We start from the raw sequence: 24026 nt of genomic DNA, 5'->3' as shown, positions 1-24026 counted from the left end.
CAAATGTTTTATAATTCATTAACAGTATTAATATATTAAATAGTAAAAAGTAGGCTGTCATAACGCGACATACGAAGCAACTTGAACACTAACAGCTTCAAATTGTCAAGCGTAAAACCTGAGAAAATGGATGCGAAAAATAAACTTTTCTGTAGCAAAAAAAAGTAACGATGAAGAAATTAAAAGTAGATCTGTAGACCAATTGGAAAAGGAATGGGCAAAAGCAAACATTGATAAATTGAACAATAAGGCCAATAAAAAGAACAAACAACTAGTTACGCATGCTTTTGATAATTATTAGAGAGAAAAACAAACAAAATCGAGGGTATCACTTTAACATACAACTGCTTGGAAAACTGCAATCTCAACAGGGCCACATTGAGCACCAATACTTTCATCATAAAGATTATAGAAATCTCCAGATTTACATCTGTAGAAAGTTGTTTGAGTACCGAGAGCCAACTTATAACCAGTGCCAGATCTTTTGACTAATTTAGAAGGACCATTTTCTGATGATTCTCCTGAACCATCATCGGGAGACACATAACTTGCTGGGACAATAGACCAACCACCAGCATAAATAGCTCCTGCTTGAGGTGGTGGACCATCAAATTGGAATTGACGATTGGCAACAATGGATCCGACTCTACCATGAGAATCATAAAGAATACCACCTTTCAATGTTACGACAACTGCATCAGATGAAACACAAGCAGCAATTAATCCTCCTGCAACTGAACCACTTTCAGGAGTTCCAGTACCTTGGATTTGTCCATCACTGATTTGAGTCACTTCACAAGAACCAGCTTGAATTTGACCATCACCAATTTGGGTGACTGCAGCAGCAGTACCAGCAGCTTGAATTTGACCATCACCAATTTGAGTGACTGCAGCAGCAGTACCAGCAGCTTGAATTTGACCATCACCAATTTGAGTGACTGCAGCAGCAGTACCAGCAGCTTGAATTTGACCATCACCAATTTGAGTGACTGCAGCAGCAGTACCAGCAGCTTGAATTTGACCATCACCAATTTGAGTGACTGCAGCAGCAGTACCAGCAGCTTGAATTTGACCATCACCAATTTGAGTAACGGCAGCTGCAGTTGTAGCAGCAGCTTGAATTTGACCATCACCAATTTGAGTAACGGCAGCTGCAGTTGTAGCAGCAGCTTGAATTTGACCATCACCAATTTGAGTAACGGCAGCTGCAGTTGTAGCGGCAGCTTGAATCTGACCATCACCAATTTGCGTTACTGCAGCAGCAGTACCAGCGGCTTGAATTTGACCATCACCAATTTGAGTGACAGCACCTACGCAACCACCTGCTTGGATTTGGCCATCACCAATTTGAGTTACAGCAGTACCCACTTGAAGTTGACCGTCATCTATTTGAGAAACATCTCTTTTGACAACACTACCGGTCTCAAGAACAACAATTTCAAATCCAAATGAACCATAATCAGAAGTAGCATCAGGAATTGTAGCAGTTGGAGTTAAAGTTGTCCATGGAGAAGCAGGAATAGTAGCTGCAGATGCAATATTTGAAGATAAGAGCAAACTCACAATCGAGAGAAATAATGAATACTTCATAATGAAATTATGTTGAAAAATAATAGACTTAGTTGTTTAAGATGAATGCTATGCAAAATATTTTTTGAACACTATTGGATTGTTCACTAGCGAATGGCTTATAGTATGCACCTGGCCCGTTAATATGAATGTAATTCAGACTGAAGCAAACGTTTCAAGAAGCAAACTATAATAAAGAAAAGATTTCCCTAAACTACTAATATACTGGTACTAGAATTGTACGATTAATATTTAATTACCAAAAGAAGAAATTCTCATAATTCAAAAATTACTGTAAGAGGGAAAGAGGGCACCAATTTATATTTCTGGAAATGTAAGGGGACTATTGCTCAAATAAATGATTGTAGTAGAAACCATGACAACAATCCGAACTTAGCAGGTTTAGCAAAGTAAAATATGCATGTAATTAGCACCTCCGTAAACTTGATCAAACCGAACTTCTGCAATGCAAGTCATTAATTATCCAAATTGGAGTTTTGAGTTCGGCTGTTTTTGTACTCCAGTTTTGCAGTCTTCGGATAAGAAAGGTGTGCACGTAATAATCTTCGTAGTACTGTATACATATCGGATCAATTGCTCAAAATTTATTCAATTCGTTCAATTACAATGTCTGTGAGATGTGATGTCATACGCTTCGGTTGGTATTCCTCTCTTACAATATCAATACTTTTGTTTACAAATAAAGAAGGCTTAAGGTCGACCGGGATCATTATTACTGGATACATGGGCTGTAGGTACAAACAAAGAATACCACTATGGAATAATCACAAGAAGTAACAAATGACAAGCTATACTTATTCGAAAGCACTGCCATCTTTAAGGAAGCAATTCAATTATGGAAGGGATGAAATTGGTTTGTGATTTATTTGGTATTGGGGAACACCTTTGATAGTTGAGCATCTCCTCTCGTTAATTACTCTCCTTTTTCTAACCAGTGATCTCTATAAAATTGAGATCAGAAAAAGCTCCCCCCACCCCCCACAAAACATTGAAGTCCTGTTTCGACAGGTTTAAGAATTATGGCATTGCTAAAAATAGTTCACAGTAAATATACTATTCAGATCTAAACACACCACCAAAAGTTAAGTTAACTATTTAATTACAGACAACGTACAGATGTCATTTAAAATATCGTTATCTGTATTGAATTTGTCAGCATACGAAGTTTGCATTACATAAACATTGAAATTGTGATTGTTTGTTCAATTTCAGTTACTTTGAATAACACTTACGTAGAAGGCGTAGAGCTTTGGTTAGATTTAAGGAATTTACGGAAGCACATCGCAAAGTCCTATCTATATTTCTAGGCATCTCAATTAACCCCTAATTCATGGAATTGATTCAAGCAACAACATGTTTAAAATTTTATTTAGTCCCAGAAAATATTTATTTACAGTATATATAGGGTGATCAGATCTAAAAGGGACGAGGAAGGAGTTCTAAAAGTCCCAAATGTGAAATAATTAAGGTTATTTTGAAGAGAAGCTCCTCACTAGTGGGGCCCGTGTTTACAACGGTGCTTATAGAAAATGACGCCCTCAATCTTCGGAATTTACGCTGTATATAGAAAAACATGATCAACAATAGCCGTATAGGCTCTATCAATACATATTACATGTTCTTCAGGCTTAGAGCATAGAATTCTTTACATATCCTGTTTTCGTTCCGTGCCGTTATGATTCCGATTATTCTCGAAACTTTATAAATGTAGTGAATCTCTATTTTTAGAATCTTGAAACTCAAAATGTTTGGTCTAATTTGATTTGGATTGTTTATTATATGGCGAATGGGGGAGCTCCTTAAATGCTAGTGGTTGTAAAGTGAAATGTAGGTGTATCTAATTCGACCCCTTAATCGGTGCGGGTTTTGGGGTTGCATTTTTTCTGCCGCTTACCGTAAAAGGATATCACAGACAGGAGCTGAATAAAAAATTTCGAATTGAATATCTAAAGTATATCTAATATAAATGTATCTACAAAATTAGTTCATATTGTTTCTACATGTACAAGATTAAGCTTAAATTACTTCACCGTAGAATTTGCTGATTGTGGTATAAGCAAATTTCTTCTCGAAGTCGCCTTGAACAGCCTTTTGGGCTCCCTCAGTACTGATAAAATCCAAGCTTTCAACATATACCAAAGCAGAATGAATACCACCGACTTCCATATATTTCAGAACATTGTCGTTCTTGTTAATAATACCGTGGAACTTTTGGATTGCGTCCCTTAATACTTCTCGTTCTCCATATAAAACAATCGTTTTGCCACTTGTGATAGCTTGAACTTTTGACCAATGGTCATCATAATTTGTTTGTGTAAAAGTTAAGAAGTCTTTTATGATCTCTTTATCAATACCTTCAACATAATAATCACCCATAGATGTATCAAGTGCTCCTAAGTCTCCATAGATATTTTGACCTTGAGGAGGAGGAAGAATGGGTTGGGTACAAGGTTGAACCCAAGGACTTTCTAAAACGAGGGAAACTGGTTGAGGTAAATTTTTGAAGGAAGAGAAATCAAATTGTGGAAATTTAGAAAATATTTCTTGAGCTTCCTCTGGATAGGCAACATATCTGCTTAAAGTTAAAGCAAGGTGAGCCCCTGCAGATTCACCGAATAGATGAATATTCTTATAACCATTATCAACCAAAGTTTTATAACTTGAAAGAGTTTCCCAAAGTTGAGTAGGGAATACATGGTCGAATAATGTTAAAGAATAATCAACAATTAAGAAAGACGTCTTTTTTCTGATTTCCGGAGATAATGCATAATACAAAGCCATGAATCCCACTAATTGAGCTTCAAACATACCTAATAAATATCCACCTCCATGTATGTAGATTAAGACGTTTTCAGCCCCTTCACTTTCTGAAATCCAGTAACTGTACTTATCCAATGGCTTAGCAAAATTATTCAAATCTTCAAGTAATGGATGTTTATTTTTCTCAAATGATTGAAAGACTTTGGATAGTGGAGAATAAGCAAATGTCTTAACATCTGATTTTTGTAAGGATCCACTTAAGTGATACTCAATTGATAAGTGAAGATTTTTCCAGAGCGAATTGCCAAACTCATTACTGCTTGTCTTCTGGTAAACTGTACCTACAGTATAATACTCAATTAGAGTTCTGACAGCAACATACGGAATCGTAGCTATCTTTCCTAGGAAATAGGGTGTGACCATTGTACGTTTTACCGTTCTTGTCAATTGTCTTTCCCTCTAAAGTATTCAAAAATGATGCTTCTAAGAAAACTAAAAGGTAATTAAAAATGAGAGGACTTGGTCTAACAAACCAAATTTGTTAGACTTTGAATATTCCCAAGAAGATAACGATAGTATGTGCCAAGAGTAGATAAATATACGATTTCTTATTTCGTATTTTAACTAAATATGTACTCGCCACGACCAAATATGCAGGAGGTACATAACTAGAGCCGTAGCAGGTACTTGGATATTATGAAAGTTCTAAAAGGTTTAATATTACAGTCATAATATTTATTTTAATTGGTATTAATATCTTTCAATCCCCTTCATATGACCACAGACCATTTAATTCTTTTATTTAGCTGAAAGAGTGTCAAATCAAGAGTTTGCAATGGAAGTTAACCGTAAGTGGAGTCTCATGAGGTTTCATGATCTTCATTTTAATTTTCAGCACTAATATTATTTTTTAGAAATCCAATGAGCATAATCACCGATCATAACAGATTTCATTTTCTTACAGATTTAGTAATAGTGAAGCACCGATGATGGGTTAATTTTAACCGAATTTTTTAAATTGGATAACTCCACAACTGTCGCACATTTCTAACAAGTTTAGAAATAAATTAGCACACAATGAGACTTGAAAGACGCGTAGACAAGGCGGCCGGGACTGACAGTACGTCAAAATTCAAAATAATTTTTCCAATGCGTTAGCCTTTTGGAATGTTCGTAAATATTTTTAACCCCTTTTTACAAACTGCGAATAATTCCCAGTTCATTAAAACAAATGTGTTAAAATGATTTTGTTACCTGAGCTACGACTGTTTGTTTAACATATTTCGGCCCAGTTTGAGTTATTTTCAACCAATCAGGCAGACTAAAGTCGCAATAATAAATGGCTGCAAGAACTTGAAAATTTGATTAAGTTGATGTGTTAACTTTTAACTCAGAATTTATGTATGTACTTATTCCAGGCTATATTCTTGCATTGCATCGCACCTTACGTTCTATCGGTATTCAATTTCTTTGTGCTCTGCAAAAAGCAAAACACATTTTTAAGTATATTTTACAATAGTAGTATTTCTATATATGCATATATGATTATTATCTGATTCAACTACAATTTAAATGAGTTAGAATCTTGTGCACCTCCATTATTTTTAAGTTTACCCTTAACATCACGTAATTCACCCTTCTTATCGATAACAGTAATATTCTTGGCTTTTGCCAAAGTATCAACAACAGAACTGACTTTTTGACGTTTGTTTGGTTTACCAGTATCACGACTCTTAGCAGCATCAGCAGCTTCTCTAGCTTCAATTCTTTCTTGTCTTTCTTTGTATTCTTTAGATCTCTTTCTCTTGGAAGCTCTTCTCAACCTTTGCTTTTCATCTCTTGATAATTCTTCCTTCGAATATGATAACCCTGATTTTAATAATACTTTTTGGTCATCCTTTTTCTTATCATCTCCGATCTTGTAGACTTCTTGAGGAGCAAGTTGTGATTCAGATGTTACATTTAATGGTTGAGCATCTTCCATATTGATAGTGTCAGTGACTTTGATTTCAATAGTTTTAAATTGATGAGGTTTTGGAACAAAATGAGCTGAACTTAATGCATCTAATTTATGAGTAACCTTTGTGAATAATTCACTGATTTCATCATGCTGCTTTTTAACTTCATCACTTACTTGAGATTCTCCAGAAGTACCAGAAGTACCAGCATTATGATATTCATCTTCATATAATTCAGATAATGATTTGGATGATTTTTGTTCAGACAATTCATACTTATCTCTTTTAGCTTGATTGTATTTGGCTACATCGGAAATTAATCTTCTAGGTAAATCGTCGAATTCTTCATTCTTAACTTTTCTTCTGATTAAGTCCTCGATAGTTTCAGTAACTTCATCTGTTATTATTGGAACTGGCTTGGAAGTACGATCGAATTGTAAATCAGTAGAAGCTGGATCATCCAATAAGGAGTCTTGGGGTCTATCTTTAGCACTGATTTCACCCTTCATGGTCCATTTCTTATCAGCTACCAATTCAGCTTCCAACTTCGCTATTTCTTCTTGTAATTTTAATTGTTGTTTTTCATATGATGACAAGTTTTCAGATGATTTTCCTTGACTGTCTATTACTTCAGGTTCATCTTCATCTTCAAATAGATCTAACATGGCATTACCCATAGCATTATCATATTCAGATTCACTGAATTCACCATCAAAGTCTTCTTCTTCCTTTTTCTTCTTACCTTTCTGAGATTTAGTCTTTACACTGGTACCAGGTTTATCATAAAAATCATCATAATAATCGACTTCCTCATCTTCATCATCCTCACCACTTAAGTTAGCAAAGTAGTCGATTTCTTCTTCATCGTTATTTTGATCAGGGTTATTTACTTGCTCGTCTAGAGCCAAGACTTGTTTGTTATATTCATCTATATCGAAAAATCCGTCATTTAAACCAAATGAATCCTTTTTAAAATCGTCTACGTCTTGATTTTCTTCATCTGAAGGAATGTTTGTTTCAGCATCTGAAACTTCTTCCTCTTCATTTAATGTTCTTGCGTCTACGTCATCTTCATCTTCTTCATCATCCTCATCTTCTATGCCATTTTCAAGAGATCCGAGCTCTTCTTCATAATCAACTTCAAGTTCATCTCCTTGTTCTTCTTCGTTTGCATCTTCGTCTTCTTCTTCTGCATCTTCGTCTTCTTCTTCAGCATCTTCGTCTTCATTTTCATCTTCATCATCTTCCTCTTCCTCTTCATCTTCCTCTTCTTCATCAGCAATATATTTCTCCTTTAATTCAGGAATATCAGTATTTAACAACTTTTCACCTACTCCATCTAAGACAATCTTGGCTTGTCCATAAACTTGATTAGAGTCCAATCCATCTATGTAAATCTCATCTAAGATAGAATACTTATTTGATATTGGATCCAACAAGGATTTGAGTAGTTGATTAAATGAATTATCTGTTCCAGATTCTTTTTGGAATCCGAAAATTTCGGTAGGATTCCGATGTAATCTCTCCACTATATCTTCAGACATACTTGAGTAATATCTAGGAGCTGAACTATATAATACGATGTGAATTCGATTCAATTTTGATACTGTCACATAGTGAGATGCTTGGTATATAATTTTTTTTATGAGCAGAGATGGTTGAAAAGTTCCTGCACAAGACCAAAAAAACTGAAAATTTAAAGATGGCTATATTTAATATGAATGATGCCATATTTTGTACAAATTATTGCACTAGAATACCATTTTAGCATAATAACAATCATGTCTGCCGCAGAAATAACGGTTGAAGAGCCACTTACGTCTAACGTAAGACCAGCCACTGATGCATTAGTTACCATCAGAATTATCAAATCGTTCCCATATAGAAATGTGAAGAATTACATCATGCATTCTATAAATTTGAAAGAAACTAGTCCTAAACAATTATTAGATCAAGTGAAAAATATTATTCAAACCACAGGTGGGTTAAGACCATACAGATCTGTTGAATATGATACAATTAAGATTTATACTAAGGCCCATGGATCCAAGTCTATGAATTTGGTTATTAACTTTGAAGAAGATGAAGAATGGGTATTGATAAATGGAGTGGACAAGAAGGGAGAAGATAAGAGTTTATGGGATTTAGGAGTAGAAAATGAAACTGAATTGAGTGTATTCAAATGGGAAGATTATGTAGCTTATAAGGCTAACCCCGAAGAGAAGTGGTAAATTTAGCATAGGCAATTCATTTAAAGCATGTCATTTTTTTATATTATTCTCTTTTTATTGGTCAATATCTGTAATATATATTAATCCGTATGTGATTCTATGGTAAAATTTGTAAATTGATTGAAAAATATCTACACTATAGAATAGTTATAGTACAGAATTGAGAGATAGTATTGTAATTATAACCATAAAACTTTAAACTGCAATTCTATATGCAAACTGCATAATCCAAACCTAACATGTAACTCACCAAATATAAAATGTAAACATGATTTTGACCAATGAGAATAGTCGAAAAGTACTTAGTAAAATTCTGAGCTGGACGTATATACAGGTACTGACACACCTTACATAATCCATCTAGTTTTCTTTTTTCCCAATCAAATTAAAATTAATATTTGGCTTTGCCTGTATGGTGAGTGGATTGTTTAAGCTAGAAAAACTATAGGGTAAAAATAAATTTTCAACATCGAAAGTTATTGAACCAACTGGTGTTTTGAATTAGACAATACACAAGCCCAAAAGTCAATATTTGGTGGATTTTTTACAAAGACTGTTGAAACATAATTGTCAATACAGACTTAAACTTTAGTCCAACTTAACATTTAAATTGTTCAAATTGTGTGTGAATTAGTATTAACATACTTTGGTCATAAAATACACTTTAAATCAATCAATTAATTGAAATAATTTCTTATAACAATTAATTCCTATACACTTTCTATAATAGTTCGTTTGTTTCCGATTTCCAGATTTGTTTAGAATTGATTTTTAAATTTCAATTCAATCAAAAAATTTTAGCATTTAATACTATATTGTATACAAAATATCCATCTACATATAATACCTCATAATAATGTTTAAATCTACAGTATTCAAAAGCTTTAATAGCTCAATGACTCAAAAGTTGATTGTCGGTTCTGTTGGTGTTACTGGTTTAACTACTTCTTATTTGTTATACCAAGATTCTTTAACTGCCAATGCCATGACCGCTGCTGAACATGGTTTACATCCTCCAGCTTACGGATGGTCTCATAATGGTATGTTTGATACTTTTGATCATGCTTCTATTAGAAGAGGTTACCAAGTTTATAAAGAAGTTTGTGCTGCTTGTCATTCTTTAGATAGAATTGCATGGAGAAATTTAGTTGGTGTCTCTCATAGTACTTCTGAAGCTAAAGCTTTTGCTGAAGAATTAGAGTATGATGATGAACCAGATGATGAAGGTAACCCAAAGAAGAGACCAGGTAAATTAGCTGATTACATTCCAGCTCCTTATCCTAATGAACAAGCTGCCAGAGCTGCCAATCAAGGTGCTTTACCACCTGATTTATCATTAATCGTTAAGGCTAGACATGGTGGTTCTGATTACATCTTTTCTCTTTTAACTGGTTACCCAGATGACCCACCAGCTGGTGTTGTCTTACCACCAGGTGCCAACTATAACCCATATTTCCCAGGTGGTTCTATTGCTATGGGTAGAGTTTTATTTGATGGTTTAGTTGAATATGAAGATGGTACTCCAGCTACCACTTCTCAAATGGCTAAAGATGTTACTACTTTCTTAAACTGGGCTTCTGAACCAGATAATGATGAAAGAAAGAGATGGGGTTTGAAAGCTTTGATTGTTGTTTCTTCATTATACTTAATCTCTATCTGGGTTAAGAGATTCAAATGGCAACCAATCAAGAATAGAAAGTTCAGATTCGATCCACCAAAGAAAAACTAAATTAGTTAAGAAGATCAGACTTTAGTTTCTATATATTCGGACTATTTCATTTGTGTATTTTTATTCTTTCATTCCGATTATGTTTATTATCTCAGCCAACTCAATAAACTGAAGTTTGATAAATCTGTTATTTGATTGAAATTATAAAAAAGCATTTGGAATTCGTACTAATAAAAATTATCAATTTTAAACAATCAAAATAAATGCATCTAGATATAACACTATATCATAAATCGACCAAACCTACATTACAATTATTCATCTACATGTAATTATATATATAGATGTGAGCACATAGATATCTATCTAATCCTTCTTGTTAATTAATGTTTTTATATATCATTTGAATTCTTATTCTATTTTACTATTACATCTTTTTATATTTATTCTAATCTATACTTTATTATTATCATATGACATGTAGTAGATTATTTTGACTGTACATTACATGTCATTATCGTATCTTGCATAATGACATAGCTTCTACTTCCCCATAAATATAAATATTAATATATATTTATATATATATACATCTGTAAATGTAATTGTTTTATTAGATGGATGGTGAATGGTGGGTATTGGATACAATTACTTAATTATTAAATATCATAACCCTATAAGGCTCTCCTCTTATATCATACGTATATGTGATTATATGAATAGATGGATGGTACATAGTGGTTATAATTACTTTATACTATTAAATATCATAACCCTATATATAGTACTCCTCCCCTTTAGTTATGATATATACAATAATCAAAGCCCTTCTCGTCTAAAGTCACAATACACATCCACATTCAGATGGTCCGCCGAAAGTATTTATGTAAGCGCCTCGCCTCGTCACGCACACGACTACACACCATTTGTGTCCCCCATCGTTTCGGCGAAATTGTCTGAACCCCTCAGATTAAGGTAAATTTTTTCCTTTTCCATATAAAGGAGATAAATTCCGGTTTTGAGGAGAATTTATTATTTCTGAAGGTATATAGTCAGTTGAATTATATATTAGATTTATACTAAGGTAAATTATATTTCGTATATAGTACCTATTGTATAAATAATTTCCGAGTGTATCTGAAATATATATTATTATATTATAATATATTATATACAAATATATTTTGTTTATTATTTATTATATAATTATACGAATTATAATTAACATTGCTCACTAAAAATTGAGATGAGTTATCACCAACCTCAAAATACTTCTAACTCAAGCAAGAGTAAAGTGCTAGATAATGGTGTAAATGCCAGTGCTAGTACTGTTTCAACTTCAAGTTCATCTAACGCGTTTGCTGACCCAAGTAATCATCAACATGGAAGTAGTACTAATAAACCATCTACTGATTTAATTAGTGATGGAGAAAATATTTCATTTACAGAAGTAGAAGCTCAAAGTAGACCTTCAAGCCTAGTAATTATACTAACCTTAGCATCATCCATTTCAGGATTTATGTTTGGTTATGATACAGGTTATATTTCTTCAGCTTTAGTTCAAATTGGTACTGATTTAAGTAATAAGGTTTTAACTTCAGGTGAAAAAGAATTTATTACATCTGCTACTTCATTAGGTGCTTTAATCGGATCATTTATGGGTGGTTTTTCTGCTAATATATTAGGTAGAAAAAGAGTGTTATTAGTTTCTAATGTAATATTCGTAATAGGAACTATTATTCAATTAGCTGCAAAGACAGTATGGACAATGATTAGTGGTAGATTTGTTTTAGGTTTAGGTGTGGGCATTGCATCTTTAATAGCTCCATTAATGTTAAGTGAGTTATCACCTTCAAAATATAGAGGTAGATTAATTGTGACTAATTGTGGATTCATCACTGGTGGTCAATTAATTGCTTATTTAATTAACTGGGGTTTAACCAGAGTAGATCATGGTTGGAGAATATCAGTCGGATTATGTATGATTCCTCCTGTCATTCAATTTGTTTTGTTTTGTTTCTTACCTGATACTCCAAGATATTACGTTATTAATGGAAAATACGATAAGGCTAGAGAAGTTGTCAGAAAAACACATAATAATCCTTCAGAAGCATTTGTCAATGCCACTGTAGAAGATATGATTGCTTCTAATTCTATAGTTCCAGGTAATGGACCAGCTCAACAAATTTGGAACTCTGTTAAATTAATTCATGTAAATGCTGCTAACTTTAGAGCATTGATTATTGCTTGTGGTTTACAAGGTATTCAACAATTTACAGGATTTAATTCATTAATGTATTTCAGTGCCACTATTTTTGAAACTATTGGATTTAATAATCCAACTGCAGTTTCTATCATTATTGCTGCTACTAATTTCGTCTTTACTGGTGTTGCTCTTTTAGTTATCGATACTGTTGGAAGAAGAAGAATTTTATTATTGGCTATCCCAGTTATGACTATTGCTATGGTAGTTTGTGCTATTGCATTCCATTACTTGGGAATTAAGTTTACTGATGGGTCTAATGTTGTAGTTGAAACTACAGGAATTTCTGGATGGGGTATTGTTGTTATTATGGGTATGGTCTTATTTGTAGCTTCATATGCTATTGGTATTGGTAATAGTGCTTGGACTGGTGTAGAATTATTTTCTGATGTTAATGTCAGATCTATTGGTGCTATGTATTCAGCAGGTACCAATTGGGCAGGATCTATGGTTATTGCATCTACATTTTTAACTATGTTGGAAAATATCACACCAACTGGTACATTTGCATTATTCGGAGGATTATGTGTAATATCATTCTTCTTTGTTTATTTCTTATTACCAGAAGTATCTGGATTAGAATTGGAAGAAACTACTGAATTCTTAGCCAATGGATTTAATGTTAAACAAGCATCTGCTTTATCTAAGCAAAGAAAGAAGAATTCTAAATTTGTTAAGCATATTGACGAAGATTTTTAATGAACAAAAGTAGAGTCTCTTTTACAACAAGAAAAGTTATGTTAAGTTGATTTACATTTTATATTTTACATTTTACATTTTACATTTTACATTTCACATATTTCTAGATATTATATAGTAGTAGGGCTACTTTCTATAGGAATTTATATCGGCATTTAATTAATATTTAATAACTAATAACTACTAACTACTAACTACTAACTACTAACTAGCTAGCTAATATCATTTATACTGCAAAAAAGGAAGTAGGTGTATTTTTTGAATTTTTGCTTTTTTGCCAGTGAGACACAGTCGTGCACAAGTGCTCAAAAGTTAGGTCAACCAAAAAAAAATATGTGCAAGCAGTGTATATACAATTTACGTATCGATCAAATAGTAAAGCTGATACTAAAGTCAGTAGATTTCTTTTGCCACACATTTTGAAACACTATAGACCGGATTTATAGACGGAGAAATTGTAGTAGACACAGAAGAAATAATAGTCGAATCATTTAATAGAGTCAGTGTTAAGTAAAGTTAGGAATTATATACAAATTTGCATTTTTCGCATACAATTAATTCTGTGATATCATCATCATCTTGATAAATTCAGGTTAGAATTTTTAAATTCAGATCATTAATTTGTGTGTCGGGGTATAATCAAAGAATCATAATACACATATTGAGGTGGTAGTTCCAGTTCCAGTTCAGTCAATCAACTATACATAAACAAGAAACAGATTCTAAAACCATATATTTATGTCATTCATATCAGTATGCTGCAGATAAGTCCAACACCTACAGGCACTCCGGTGTCATTGCCTCCCATACGAAAAAGGAAAACTCAATCTATAACGTGTGATTTAGGTTTATCAAGACTAAAAGATTACGAAATAATCGAGAAATTAGGTCAAGGTACTTTTGGTGTAGTTCAAAAGGCTAAAGAAAAGGAATCCGGTGATATAGTGGCAATAAAACAATTACTTAATCATTCTGCCAAAGAGGGATTTCCTATAACTGCTTTAAGAGAAATAACAATCTTGAAACAATTAAATCATGTAAATATTTTATCAATTAAAAGAATGATCTATGAAGATCCAAAAGTAACTAATGCTGAAGATAAAGTGACTCATAGGGGTTGCTTTTATACTGTATCTCCATATATATCAAGTGATTTGGTAGGATTACTTGAAAATCCAAATGTATCATTAAAGTTAACTCATATTAAATGTATTATGCAACAACTTCTTGCAGGAATAAACTATATCCATCACCAAAAATATTTACATAGAGACATTAAAGCTGCTAACATTTTACTAGATGCTAGTGGTATATTAAAGATTGCCGATTTTGGTTTGGCAAGAGTTTATCATGGTCATACTCCAGATCTAGGTTTAGGTCCAGGAGGTGGTGAAAAAAATTATACAGGATTAGTAGTAACTAGATGGTATAGACCTCCTGAATTATTATTAGGTGAAAGAAAATATACTACTGCTGTTGATATGTGGGGGATTGGATGTGTATTTGCTGAATTATTTACTCATAAACCTATATTAGTAGGTAAATCAGATGCTCATCAAGCTCAATTAGTATTTAATTTAGTAGGATCTCCAATAGGTTGGACCCATGCATCTACGTTACCAAACAAAAATGATTATTCTATTGGTCTTAATTGTACTAGAACATTAGAATCGAAATTCGAAGGTTTAATTCCTAAAGATGGAATAGAACTTTTAAGTGGATTATTAACCTTAGATCCTTATAAACGATTCAATGCATTGGATGCTTTAAGTCATAAATTCTTCAAAACTGATCCTTTACCTATTAGACCCCATGAATTACCTCAATTTGAAGAAAGTCATGAAATAGATAAAGAAAGATTTAAGAAACTTCGAGAAATGTCTAAAAGTAGTCATAATAATAATAATAATAATAATAATAATTACAATATCAATGACAACTATAATGATAATTATGTGTACCATTATCCAACTTCTTCCCATGTTAATCAATCTCAAAATGAAAGCGAGTATCATACAAAATCTTACGAAAATGATTATAAACAAGATACATATAGACCTAAGGCTCCAACTGGCGGAGAAAATAATAGAAGAGCAAATCATGATGAACCACCACCACCGCCACCAGTACCAGTGCCAGTACCAGCTATCAGAGTCGGCACATCAACAGAAGATAATTCAAGGAACCCAAGAGCAACAGAGAGTGCATTCAGAAACAGGGAATATTACAGTGGTTATAATAAGTCAAATACACCAGCTAGTTCAACCGATACAAAGAACGTAAATATGCTACCAGTCAAGCCTACTCTTGCTCTATCAAAATCAGCATATAGCGATAGAAGGTCTCCTACAAACTCCCCAAATACCGGAGGAGGATCTGGATTTGCTTCTATCCGAGGGTCACACGCTTCACCAAATGCAAGTTTGCATGGTGATCCATCTGATTCCAGCCAAATAAAGCAACAAGTGATTGAAGTTCCATGGGCTTCAAAATCTCAATTATCAGAATCAAATAAAAATGTTAGGTCAGCAACTCCTACCAAAGACAGTATTTTTATTCCAAAGGCAACAGTTGCATCTATGATTGAACGAAAATCCAGACCAGCGGAAAAGAGTGCTCAATCTATAATTAAGAAAATTCAATCAAGACAACATTCACCACTAGAACCTGTTGCAAAAACTCCAACTGTCCGAAAGCCATCTACTCCATCTTCACTTTCAAACATCAAAAATAGAACTAAAGAGGCTGTAAATAGTATTTCAAAAACAATTACAAACTCTTTACATAAGAGATCATCTAGTGATCGATCACAATCTGAAAGTGCTAAGAAGAAGTTGAAATTAAGTAAAGAAGAACAGAATGATGACAGTGATTTAAGTGATAAAGAAGATATTTCATCAAGTGATAATGCTATATTAGGTGCTTTTTTAAACCAAAAGGAATGGATGAAAGAATCTGAGTACAGAAAGTTTACCAATGAGGTTGTCCGATTCCATCTGAAGAATCCCAATAAATCAAAGGGAAAATAGTGTAATTTTATTAGATTTTTAGGAAAATTGTTAATATATCGGATCTAAAAATTATAATGATTGTAATATTAGTATTTAAACAATAATTATTGGTTGTAAATAACTTACATTTAGTGTATGATAATGTAACATAGATCAAAAAGATAACCAAATCTGGTTGTATTTACGAGTAATGCGATATTCGGAATAGTTTGAGGAGGGCCACGCGAAAAAGCGGACCTTTGCCGGAACAGATATCCGAGCTTAACTGATCGATCAGATAAAAATTTTGCTTTGTAATTTTGAGTAATCACTGAAAAATTAAGATTTAAGTTGGGAATTTTTATTTCCATGAGTTGATCTGGCTAAGAATTTAAAAGAACAGTATCTAAAAGTCCACCATAGAAGATATGTCATCGTTTGAGGATTATTTTTCAATTCAAACATTTCTTATTGTCTTGAGAGAGACTTTAGAGCTGGCAATTATCATTTCGGTATTGTTAGCATTTATTCATCAAGCATTTAAAGGGGAAGGGAGAGTTAAAAACAAGGTTGAAGGTTCGACACATAATAATGCTTATAGAAGTACAGAGGAACCATTACTTGAATCATCCACAAGTGAATCAAGTAATGAAGTACGTGATCTTGACAATGATACTATCTATAAATATTTAAAGCTTCAAATTTGGATAGGTGGATTACTTGGTTTAGCAATATGTATGTTAATTGGTTCAATAATATTGGCTGTTTTTTATTTGTTAGGAAGTGATTTGTGGACAATTGCTGAACATTACTGGGAAGGAGGTTTCTCTATTCTTGCAAGTATAATCATATCTGGTATGGGGATAAAAATTTTAAGAGTTAACAAAATGCAGAAGAAATGGAAACATAAATTATCCCTTATCATTGAACGTTCAGATTATATCAATAAGGCTATTAGACATGGTAGTTCAGTAGGAATTTCTAAAAAGGAATTTCCTTCCAGATTTTCTTACTGGTCAGAAAAGTATGCTATGTTAATTTTACCATTCGTGACCACTTTAAGAGAAGGCTTAGAAGCAATTGTGTTTATTGGAGGTATTGGTATTAACGAAAACACGTCTATATGGGCAATTGTAAACTCTGCAGTCACAGCAATTATTATCGGTTCATTTGTTGGTATTCTTTTATATCGTTCCGGTAGTACATTATCATTGCAATGGTTCTTAGTAACATCAACTTGCTTTTTATATTTGGTTGCAGCAGGATTATTTTCCAAGGGTGTATGGCATATTGAATTACAGCAATTTATCAATGATTGTGGTGGGTTTGATGTTAGTGAAACTGGCCATGGACCAGGTTCTTACGATATCATGAGAAGCATTTGGCATGTAAATTGTTGTAATGGTGAATTACAGGATGATGGTCCATTCTGGATGATGTTTACTGCAGTTTTTGGCTGGACCAATTCGGCAACATATGGCAGTGTTATCGGCTACAACTTTTATTGGTTAGTTATTATTGTGGTATTTACTTCATTGATTTATGAAGAAAAACACGGAAGACTACCAATAATACCTGTTACTTGGCAACAGAAGAGAATTAATAAGAGATTAAGTTTGAACTACACTGCCATAGAGTCTTCCAGTAATGAAATTGTGCAACAGAGAGAGAGTATCGATTCAATCAATTCCTCAACTCCATTAAATGAGTAGTTACTCCTTCATCTACTGTAGATTGAGGCTAAAATAACAAAATAACAAAATAACAACTAGAGCAAATATCAAACTTGTTAGAATATTTAGTGATATAATAAAAGTTACCTTATTATGATCAATTTTTCTTGTCCTACATCTTTTCATTCTAAAAATATTCGTTTCATGTTCTATTAAATACATAATTGTTCAAAATAATCATTAAGCATCAACATAAATATCAAGTACTATTTAAACATTTCATCAACAGAGCCCCCTAAGTAAACTTTAAGAGTCTTTCTTGTGGCTGGAAGAATTCTGCATTTGACTTGCGTCACCTTTTCACCACTTTCTTTATCTATTCTTTCGTATGCTTGGAATCTATGACAACCACCAAATGCAAAATAATAATTTCTTCCTTGTTCTCTTACTTTAAATACATCAATGGGAGGTAATTCACCAGATGTTATTTCTTCTAATCCACAAGTAGCTGAAGCCATAGGTACGCCATTCAAAGTAGATACCATAGCATCAATTTTATTATAGTCCAAAACTGGAGGTATTGGTCTTCTTATTTCATTAAGAGGAACGTATTCTTCCTTTAATTGTGATGATTGCAATGACATATTTGTAATTAACTTGGTGGGGTAATATAATTGGTGTAAAATCAGTCCTTATTGAATTTAATTTTAGGTATATTTTACAGCGTAGAATTCACTTATTTATATAAAAGTTGCAAAAAGTTACATTTCTAATAATATGTCATGCTGCTTTATTTCTAGACTGATCAGAAGAGCAAATACGTCAAGAATATTTTAATTTCTTTTTTTTCTTCCGCTATTTTTTGTAAGCCGCAACCGAAGTCTGGACCTAACAGACTCATGGAAGACAAATTATGGCCCCTGACAGTCTCCAGAAGTATAAGTACAGCATTGAATCAGTATGCAAATAAAAGCCGTAGAATTTAGTAGTTTTAGTAGGAATTAGGCTTTTATACACACTCTGATCTTGATAGAGCAGTTATTTAATTGTTAATCGGATTCATACTAACTATTTCTAAAAAAATAACTTGGATAGAGCCACAAATTATATGGATGATGGAATAAGCAAAAGTTATGGCTCTTGTCATAATGAAGTAATGCTTAGGGGTAAGCGCCTATGTTGAAGAAAGTTCTCAGCCCTTTATAACCATTCCGAACTCGGAGTGATTAGTGCGCCTGTATTTTTTTCGTTACCACTTTTATCCGAAAGTATCCCTCAGTAACTTTAAATATCCTATTCTGTAGTATGCTACAGTAACTGAATCTTGGAGCTCCTTAAAAATAATTGCTGTCTATTACTGAGAAAACAACTAATTCCGTATGCATATTTGAATTTAAATCAATACGGCCAAGGAGTGTAAATTAATTTTTCAACATAGCTTCATCAACATACTTAAATACTATTAATTCTCACGAGTCCTTCTTTTTCAATAAAGTAGTTATCGGATTTTTCTATATTACTAAATATCTCTTTTTTTAGTATTGGGTTCGCAAATATTTATCTATTTCATCAGAGCCACATAAAATTTTTTCGCTCAATCCGTGCTCATTTCCGATCCAACTGATCAAATTGATAACTTTGTCCTGAAATCTTAAAATTATTCACCAACTATAGAGGAGACCATTCCCCTTTGAGGGTAGAACGATATGTATTACTTTGCCTTATACACATCAATAGTACTAGCGGTAGTGCTAGTTCCGTTCTTAATTCCTTTAAAGTCCAGAAATATATGGCATAATTATATTAAAACGATTCTCAGTGTGTGTCTCCTTGTATCAATTTTGATTACAATTACTCCTGAAGCAGCTGTCAACGGTGCTCCAATCAACAAATATGGTAAGGAAAAAATAGCATTTTTGAGTTGTAACTATCAGATAGTATCTATGACTACATTTTGCAGTAGTCCGGAATTTGACTATTGTTACTGTATAAATCCATCAGCACTATCCACAATATCCCATTGTCTACTTGTTGGCCATCCCGAGGAGGTCAAAGAATTCTTAGGTCAATGCCAACAAAATTATAACATCACAATAACAGAAGATCAATTCAAAAAAGCTCATGAAGAATACTTGGAACATTCAAAATCAATAGATGAAATTGAAAACTATTCTCCATCAAAGTTGGTTGATTTTCCTGTAAAATTAAATGAATCTTTGATATTGGGTTTCAGAGATTCTTTTGATAGATATCTTGGAAACTATGATAAATCTATTAATTACGGTGGCTATATTGTTGTTTACTGGATTATTGTATTTGTATTGGCTGCTATTTCTAATTGGTCAAAGGTATTAGTTCCAAGAATAATCAAGAGTTATGGTACTGCAACACTCTGGAACTGGGTACGCAAGAATATCCTGTTACCAGCTTCAGTTGGAAAACATAAGACAACAGAGAAAAAAGCATTTGGATTAATTTCAATGCTAGTTCCTACCAGAATTGAAACAATTATATTGACTGGGTTCTTGATTCTATGCTCCTTTTTCACTGTTTACGACATTAGTGCTGCTGATAATGACCCCTTATTTCCTTCAAAGACTAAATCTATTGCAAGAATGTTAGCTGTGAGGGCTAGTATATTGACCAGTCTGTCTATGCCATTAATGATATTATTTGGTGGCAGAAATAATTTCTTGCAGTGGTTAACCAGATGGGATTATGCAACTTTCATAGCACTCCATAGATGGACTTCTAGAGTAATTTTTATTTTAGTATTAGGTCATGCAATAGGTTACACAATTTATTTCGGAAGTATTGACCTGCCATACCTTCACGAAAGTTATGTTAAATGGGGACTGGCAGCTACCATGGCAGGTTTAGCAATCATGGTTCAAGGGCTTCTAGTATTGAGAAGGAATTGGTACGAAGTATTCCTCTTATTACATATTATTCTTGCTGCAATTTTCATAATAGGTGCTTGGGTACATGTCCTAAATTTATATTGTTCATGGTTTTATTATTACTCTGCTGCAGTTTGGGTGTTTGATCGTATAATAAGACTTGGAAGATTGATTTCGTTTGGGTTTCCTCAGGCATCAGTAACTCTTCTTGCAGATGAAACTCTTCGAGTAGAAGTTCCAGTTCCTGAAGATTGGGAAATAATTCCGGGAGGGCACGTATTTATTCATTTCTTAAAACCAAGTTGTTTTTGGCAATCTCATCCCTTTACATATATAAAGTCTTCCAATGACAGATCTATAGTATTGTTTATCAAAGTCAAACAAGGAGTGACACAGAGACTATATAAAGAATTATTGGCAGCACCAAATAATGAATTGAAGTTACGAGTAGCCCTTGAAGGATCTTATGGTGAAACTTCTCCAGCACGCTACTACGATAATTCAATATTTATAGCAGGTGGAAGTGGAATTCCAGGTATTTATTCAGAAGTTTACGATTTATTGAGGAATTCAAATGACTTGAAAGGGACTCTCAAATTAGTGTGGATAATGAAAGATAATCGATCAGTTCTTGGGTTCCGCAAGGAGCTCTTACAATTAAAAGATTCAAAAGTAGATGTGACAATTTTCATCACGAAGTCAGTTATGCCGATATTAACTGAACAAGCAGTAACAAGCAGAGATAGTATATTACAAAAAGCTGATAGTTTCTTGAGCTACAGCTCATTTGAGGAGTCGAGTCTCTCTTCAATAAAAATGATTACAAGGCAAGAGTTAAATGGGGAACACTTGAGGAAGGAATTTGGGTTCATTAAGTTTCAGGAAGGTAGACCAGATATTGAGAAATTAGTTAGTCAAGCTATAAAAGAATCGACTGGATCGATATGTTTTGTAACCTGTGGTCATCCTGTTATGGTAGATGATATTAGAGCAACAATTGTTGATTCTATAGATATAAATGAAAAGAAAAGGATTGATTTCTTTGAACAATTGCAAGTTTGGGCGTAGACTTGGATATAGATTTGATATATAGAAGTTTTTTTACGTTTTTAATAGATTATTTTGAAACATTTTATATTAAAGCTGTATTCATATTTTGATAGTCATATTTATACTCTATAAATAATATACATTTGAATCATTAAATTCGTAAAGTTCGTTAGCTAATATGCAAGTTTTGAGAATTAGACAGCAGCTTCAGTTTCAGTGTGTGGTTTCCATGAAGAAGATTTCCATGGAGCAACTCTGTCAGCGTATAATTGATCGACTTCTTCTAAAGTTAAACCTTTAGTTTCAGAAACGAAGAAATAGACATAGAAGAGAGAGAATAATAAACAACCAGCAAAGACAAAACCGAAGTAGAAGTGGATTCTTTCAGTGATGAAAGGAGTGAAGAATGAGATTAAGAAACCCCATAACCAGTTGAATGCAGTGGCGACAGCCATGGCCTTGGATCTGATTCTTAATGGATAAGATTCGGAGATAATAGTGTAGACACCACCAGCCCAGGTAGAAGCAAAGAAGAAGATGTATAAACAAGTGATGAAAATCATAGCATTACCGGAAGCTTCGTAAGTGTCAGCACCAGTGTAGTTACCATCCTTGAATAATCTGAAAGAACCAATACAAGCGTAGATCAATAAACAGACGAACATCCAGAAAGAACCACCTAATAAAGTAACTCTTCTACCTAATCTTTCAATGATGTAGATACCGACGAAAGTGGAAGCAAAGTTAACAGTACCTAAGATGATGGAAGTTTCAAAGGAATCTTCTAAACCGACAGCTTGGAAAATGGTAGTACCATAGTAGAAGAAGTAATTGATACCTGTTAATTGTTGTAAGGATTGTAACATAATACCCATGATGACTCTTCTGAAGATGGCTGGCTTACCAGTAATCAATTCAGTCCATGAGGCGGAACCAGCAAGAGCTTCTCTGTCAATACCAGCTTGAATCAATTCGATTTCACTGTAGACAAATGGATCTTCAGGGTCGACTTTGTTGGATCTAGAGATGGATCTCTTAGCTTCTTCAATCTTTTGTTTTTCAACTAAGTATCTTGGAGATTCAGGCATGAAGACCATACCAGTAACTAAGAAGATAGCCCATAAGAAACATAAACCTAATGGAACTCTCCATTGTCTTGAGTCAGATAAATCTTTAGTACCGAAACAGACACAGTAACCAATGAAGATACCTAAAGTGATACATAATTGGAAACAACAGACTAATGGACCTCTTAAAGTCTTTGGAGCAGTTTCAGAAATGAATAATGGAGATAAGACAGCGACGGTACCGACAGCTAAACCAGTGATGATACGACCAATCATAAATTGATACCATTGACGTTGAGAAGAAATTTGGACGATGATACCGACGACGTAGACAACCATAGTGAACATTAAACCGATTCTTCTACCGAACATATCACCGATCTTAGACAAGAAGATACCACCAATGGCACAACCAATGTTGAAGACGGAAACAATTAAACCAGTTCTGACAGTTGAGATGTAGTGTTCACCTTCTGAGTTGATTTGACCGAATCTTTCTTGGAAATCAGTCATGTTTAAGAAACCACCGATGGTACCAGTATCGAAACCGAAGACGAAACCACCAAAGGCGACTAATAAACAGAATAAGGAAATTAAAATATAATCCTTGAAGCCCTTTTGAGGCAAAGCTTGATGTTCTTCCTTTTCCAAGACAACATTAGAGTTGACTGGAGTAGTAGAACCAGGAGTTAAATCTTGATGAGACATTTTAAATGATGAATGCAAATGAGATTGTTATAATAATAATAGTAATAAGTGTTGAATGATTGTATTGAATAATGATTAGAAGAATAAATAAACATCTATACCAGAGGATGTGATGGGTATTTATATTAAATTAGTTCTAAAAACATTATGTTGCAAATATTTAATAGATAATAGTGAAGTGACTTCAGCCTTAGGAACAATGTCATTATGCATAAAAAAGATCTTCCAACTAAGCATTATGTGGAGCAGCACAGGAAGAGAAGACGCACTTCGGAAAAACTTTCTTTGTCTTTTTTTCTTGGGCATCACTAAAAAAATTAATCTCATCTAAAGTCAACTGACGGGAGATCATTGTTGGAATTTCTTTTTTGGGGCATTGCCTTTTTGAGATCATTTTGTAGGTATGTGCGGACAGAATTCCGAGGCACAAAGTAATATAAACTTCTTGGTCTATGATATATTGCATTT

The 24026-nt window shown here is 33.4% G+C and overlaps 11 protein-coding genes across 11 annotated transcripts; 6 read left to right on the top strand and 5 right to left on the bottom strand. All coding sequences in view use genetic code 12, as the record gives it.

Moving 5' to 3' along the window:
- Positions 1 to 6: 6 nt before the first annotated feature.
- Positions 7 to 1893, bottom strand: RJT21DRAFT_8316 (uncharacterized protein). Its single transcript, XM_064885349.1, has 2 exons — positions 1005 to 1893; positions 7 to 836 (listed from the first exon to the last, which is right to left on the bottom strand). The coding sequence occupies exons 1-2, from the start codon at positions 1588 to 1590 to the stop codon at positions 334 to 336; spliced, it is 1089 nt and encodes a 362-aa protein (XP_064740558.1). The 5' UTR covers positions 1591 to 1893; the 3' UTR covers positions 7 to 333.
- A 1713-nt stretch (positions 1894 to 3606) lies between these two features.
- RJT21DRAFT_110982 (uncharacterized protein) lies at positions 3607 to 4773 on the bottom strand (the record flags this gene model as incomplete). The annotated part of the gene is made up of 1 exon (XM_064879949.1): positions 3607 to 4773. The coding sequence occupies one exon, from the start codon at positions 4771 to 4773 to the stop codon at positions 3607 to 3609; it is 1167 nt and encodes a 388-aa protein (XP_064740557.1).
- Positions 4774 to 5809: 1036 nt separating this feature from the next.
- On the bottom strand, positions 5810 to 8017 carry MPP10 (rRNA-processing protein). Its single transcript, XM_064880492.1, has one exon. It carries the CDS (start codon positions 7850 to 7852, stop codon positions 5912 to 5914), a length of 1941 nt encoding a protein of 646 aa, XP_064740556.1. The 5' UTR covers positions 7853 to 8017; the 3' UTR covers positions 5810 to 5911.
- RJT21DRAFT_116817 (uncharacterized protein) lies at positions 8018 to 8651 on the top strand. The gene has a single exon (XM_064880491.1). The coding sequence runs from the start codon at positions 8030 to 8032 to the stop codon at positions 8537 to 8539; it is 510 nt and encodes a 169-aa protein (XP_064740555.1). The 5' UTR covers positions 8018 to 8029; the 3' UTR covers positions 8540 to 8651.
- Positions 8652 to 9434: 783 nt separating this feature from the next.
- On the top strand, positions 9435 to 10268 carry CYT1 (ubiquinol--cytochrome-c reductase catalytic subunit; the record flags this gene model as incomplete). Its single annotated transcript, XM_064885280.1, has 1 exon — positions 9435 to 10268. The coding sequence occupies one exon, from the start codon at positions 9435 to 9437 to the stop codon at positions 10266 to 10268; it is 834 nt and encodes a 277-aa protein (XP_064740554.1).
- A 952-nt stretch (positions 10269 to 11220) lies between these two features.
- On the top strand, positions 11221 to 13269 carry ITR1 (myo-inositol transporter). Its single transcript, XM_064880490.1, has one exon. The coding sequence runs from the start codon at positions 11455 to 11457 to the stop codon at positions 13168 to 13170; it is 1716 nt and encodes a 571-aa protein (XP_064740553.1). The 5' UTR covers positions 11221 to 11454; the 3' UTR covers positions 13171 to 13269.
- Positions 13270 to 13555: 286 nt separating this feature from the next.
- Positions 13556 to 16476, top strand: CRK1 (cyclin-dependent serine/threonine protein kinase). Its single transcript, XM_064880489.1, has one exon. The coding sequence runs from the start codon at positions 13926 to 13928 to the stop codon at positions 16197 to 16199; it is 2274 nt and encodes a 757-aa protein (XP_064740552.1). The 5' UTR covers positions 13556 to 13925; the 3' UTR covers positions 16200 to 16476.
- Positions 16394 to 17985, top strand: FTH1 (Fth1p). Its single transcript, XM_064885198.1, has one exon. The coding sequence runs from the start codon at positions 16589 to 16591 to the stop codon at positions 17870 to 17872; it is 1284 nt and encodes a 427-aa protein (XP_064740551.1). The 5' UTR covers positions 16394 to 16588; the 3' UTR covers positions 17873 to 17985.
- Positions 17986 to 18099: 114 nt separating this feature from the next.
- Positions 18100 to 18477, bottom strand: RJT21DRAFT_80733 (sulfiredoxin; the record flags this gene model as incomplete). The annotated part of the gene is made up of 1 exon (XM_064885264.1): positions 18100 to 18477. The coding sequence occupies one exon, from the start codon at positions 18475 to 18477 to the stop codon at positions 18100 to 18102; it is 378 nt and encodes a 125-aa protein (XP_064740550.1).
- Positions 18478 to 19325: 848 nt separating this feature from the next.
- Positions 19326 to 21871, top strand: FRE9 (Fre9p). The gene has a single exon (XM_064880488.1). It carries the CDS (start codon positions 19540 to 19542, stop codon positions 21799 to 21801), a length of 2262 nt encoding a protein of 753 aa, XP_064740549.1. The 5' UTR covers positions 19326 to 19539; the 3' UTR covers positions 21802 to 21871.
- A 106-nt stretch (positions 21872 to 21977) lies between these two features.
- Positions 21978 to 23558, bottom strand: RJT21DRAFT_3841 (sugar porter family MFS transporter; the record flags this gene model as incomplete). Its single annotated transcript, XM_064884398.1, has 1 exon — positions 21978 to 23558. The coding sequence occupies one exon, from the start codon at positions 23556 to 23558 to the stop codon at positions 21978 to 21980; it is 1581 nt and encodes a 526-aa protein (XP_064740548.1).
- Between the last annotated feature and the right edge of the window lie 468 nt (positions 23559 to 24026).

Source organism: Scheffersomyces amazonensis (genome assembly GCF_036850825.1).
Source record: "Scheffersomyces amazonensis strain UFMG-HMD-26.3 chromosome Unknown RJT21scaffold_1, whole genome shotgun sequence".
NCBI classification, from domain to species: Eukaryota; Fungi; Ascomycota; class Pichiomycetes; order Serinales; family Debaryomycetaceae; genus Scheffersomyces; species Scheffersomyces amazonensis.
The sequence above is the reverse complement of the archived record's forward strand: the minus strand, read 5'-3'. Positions and strand labels throughout refer to the sequence as shown.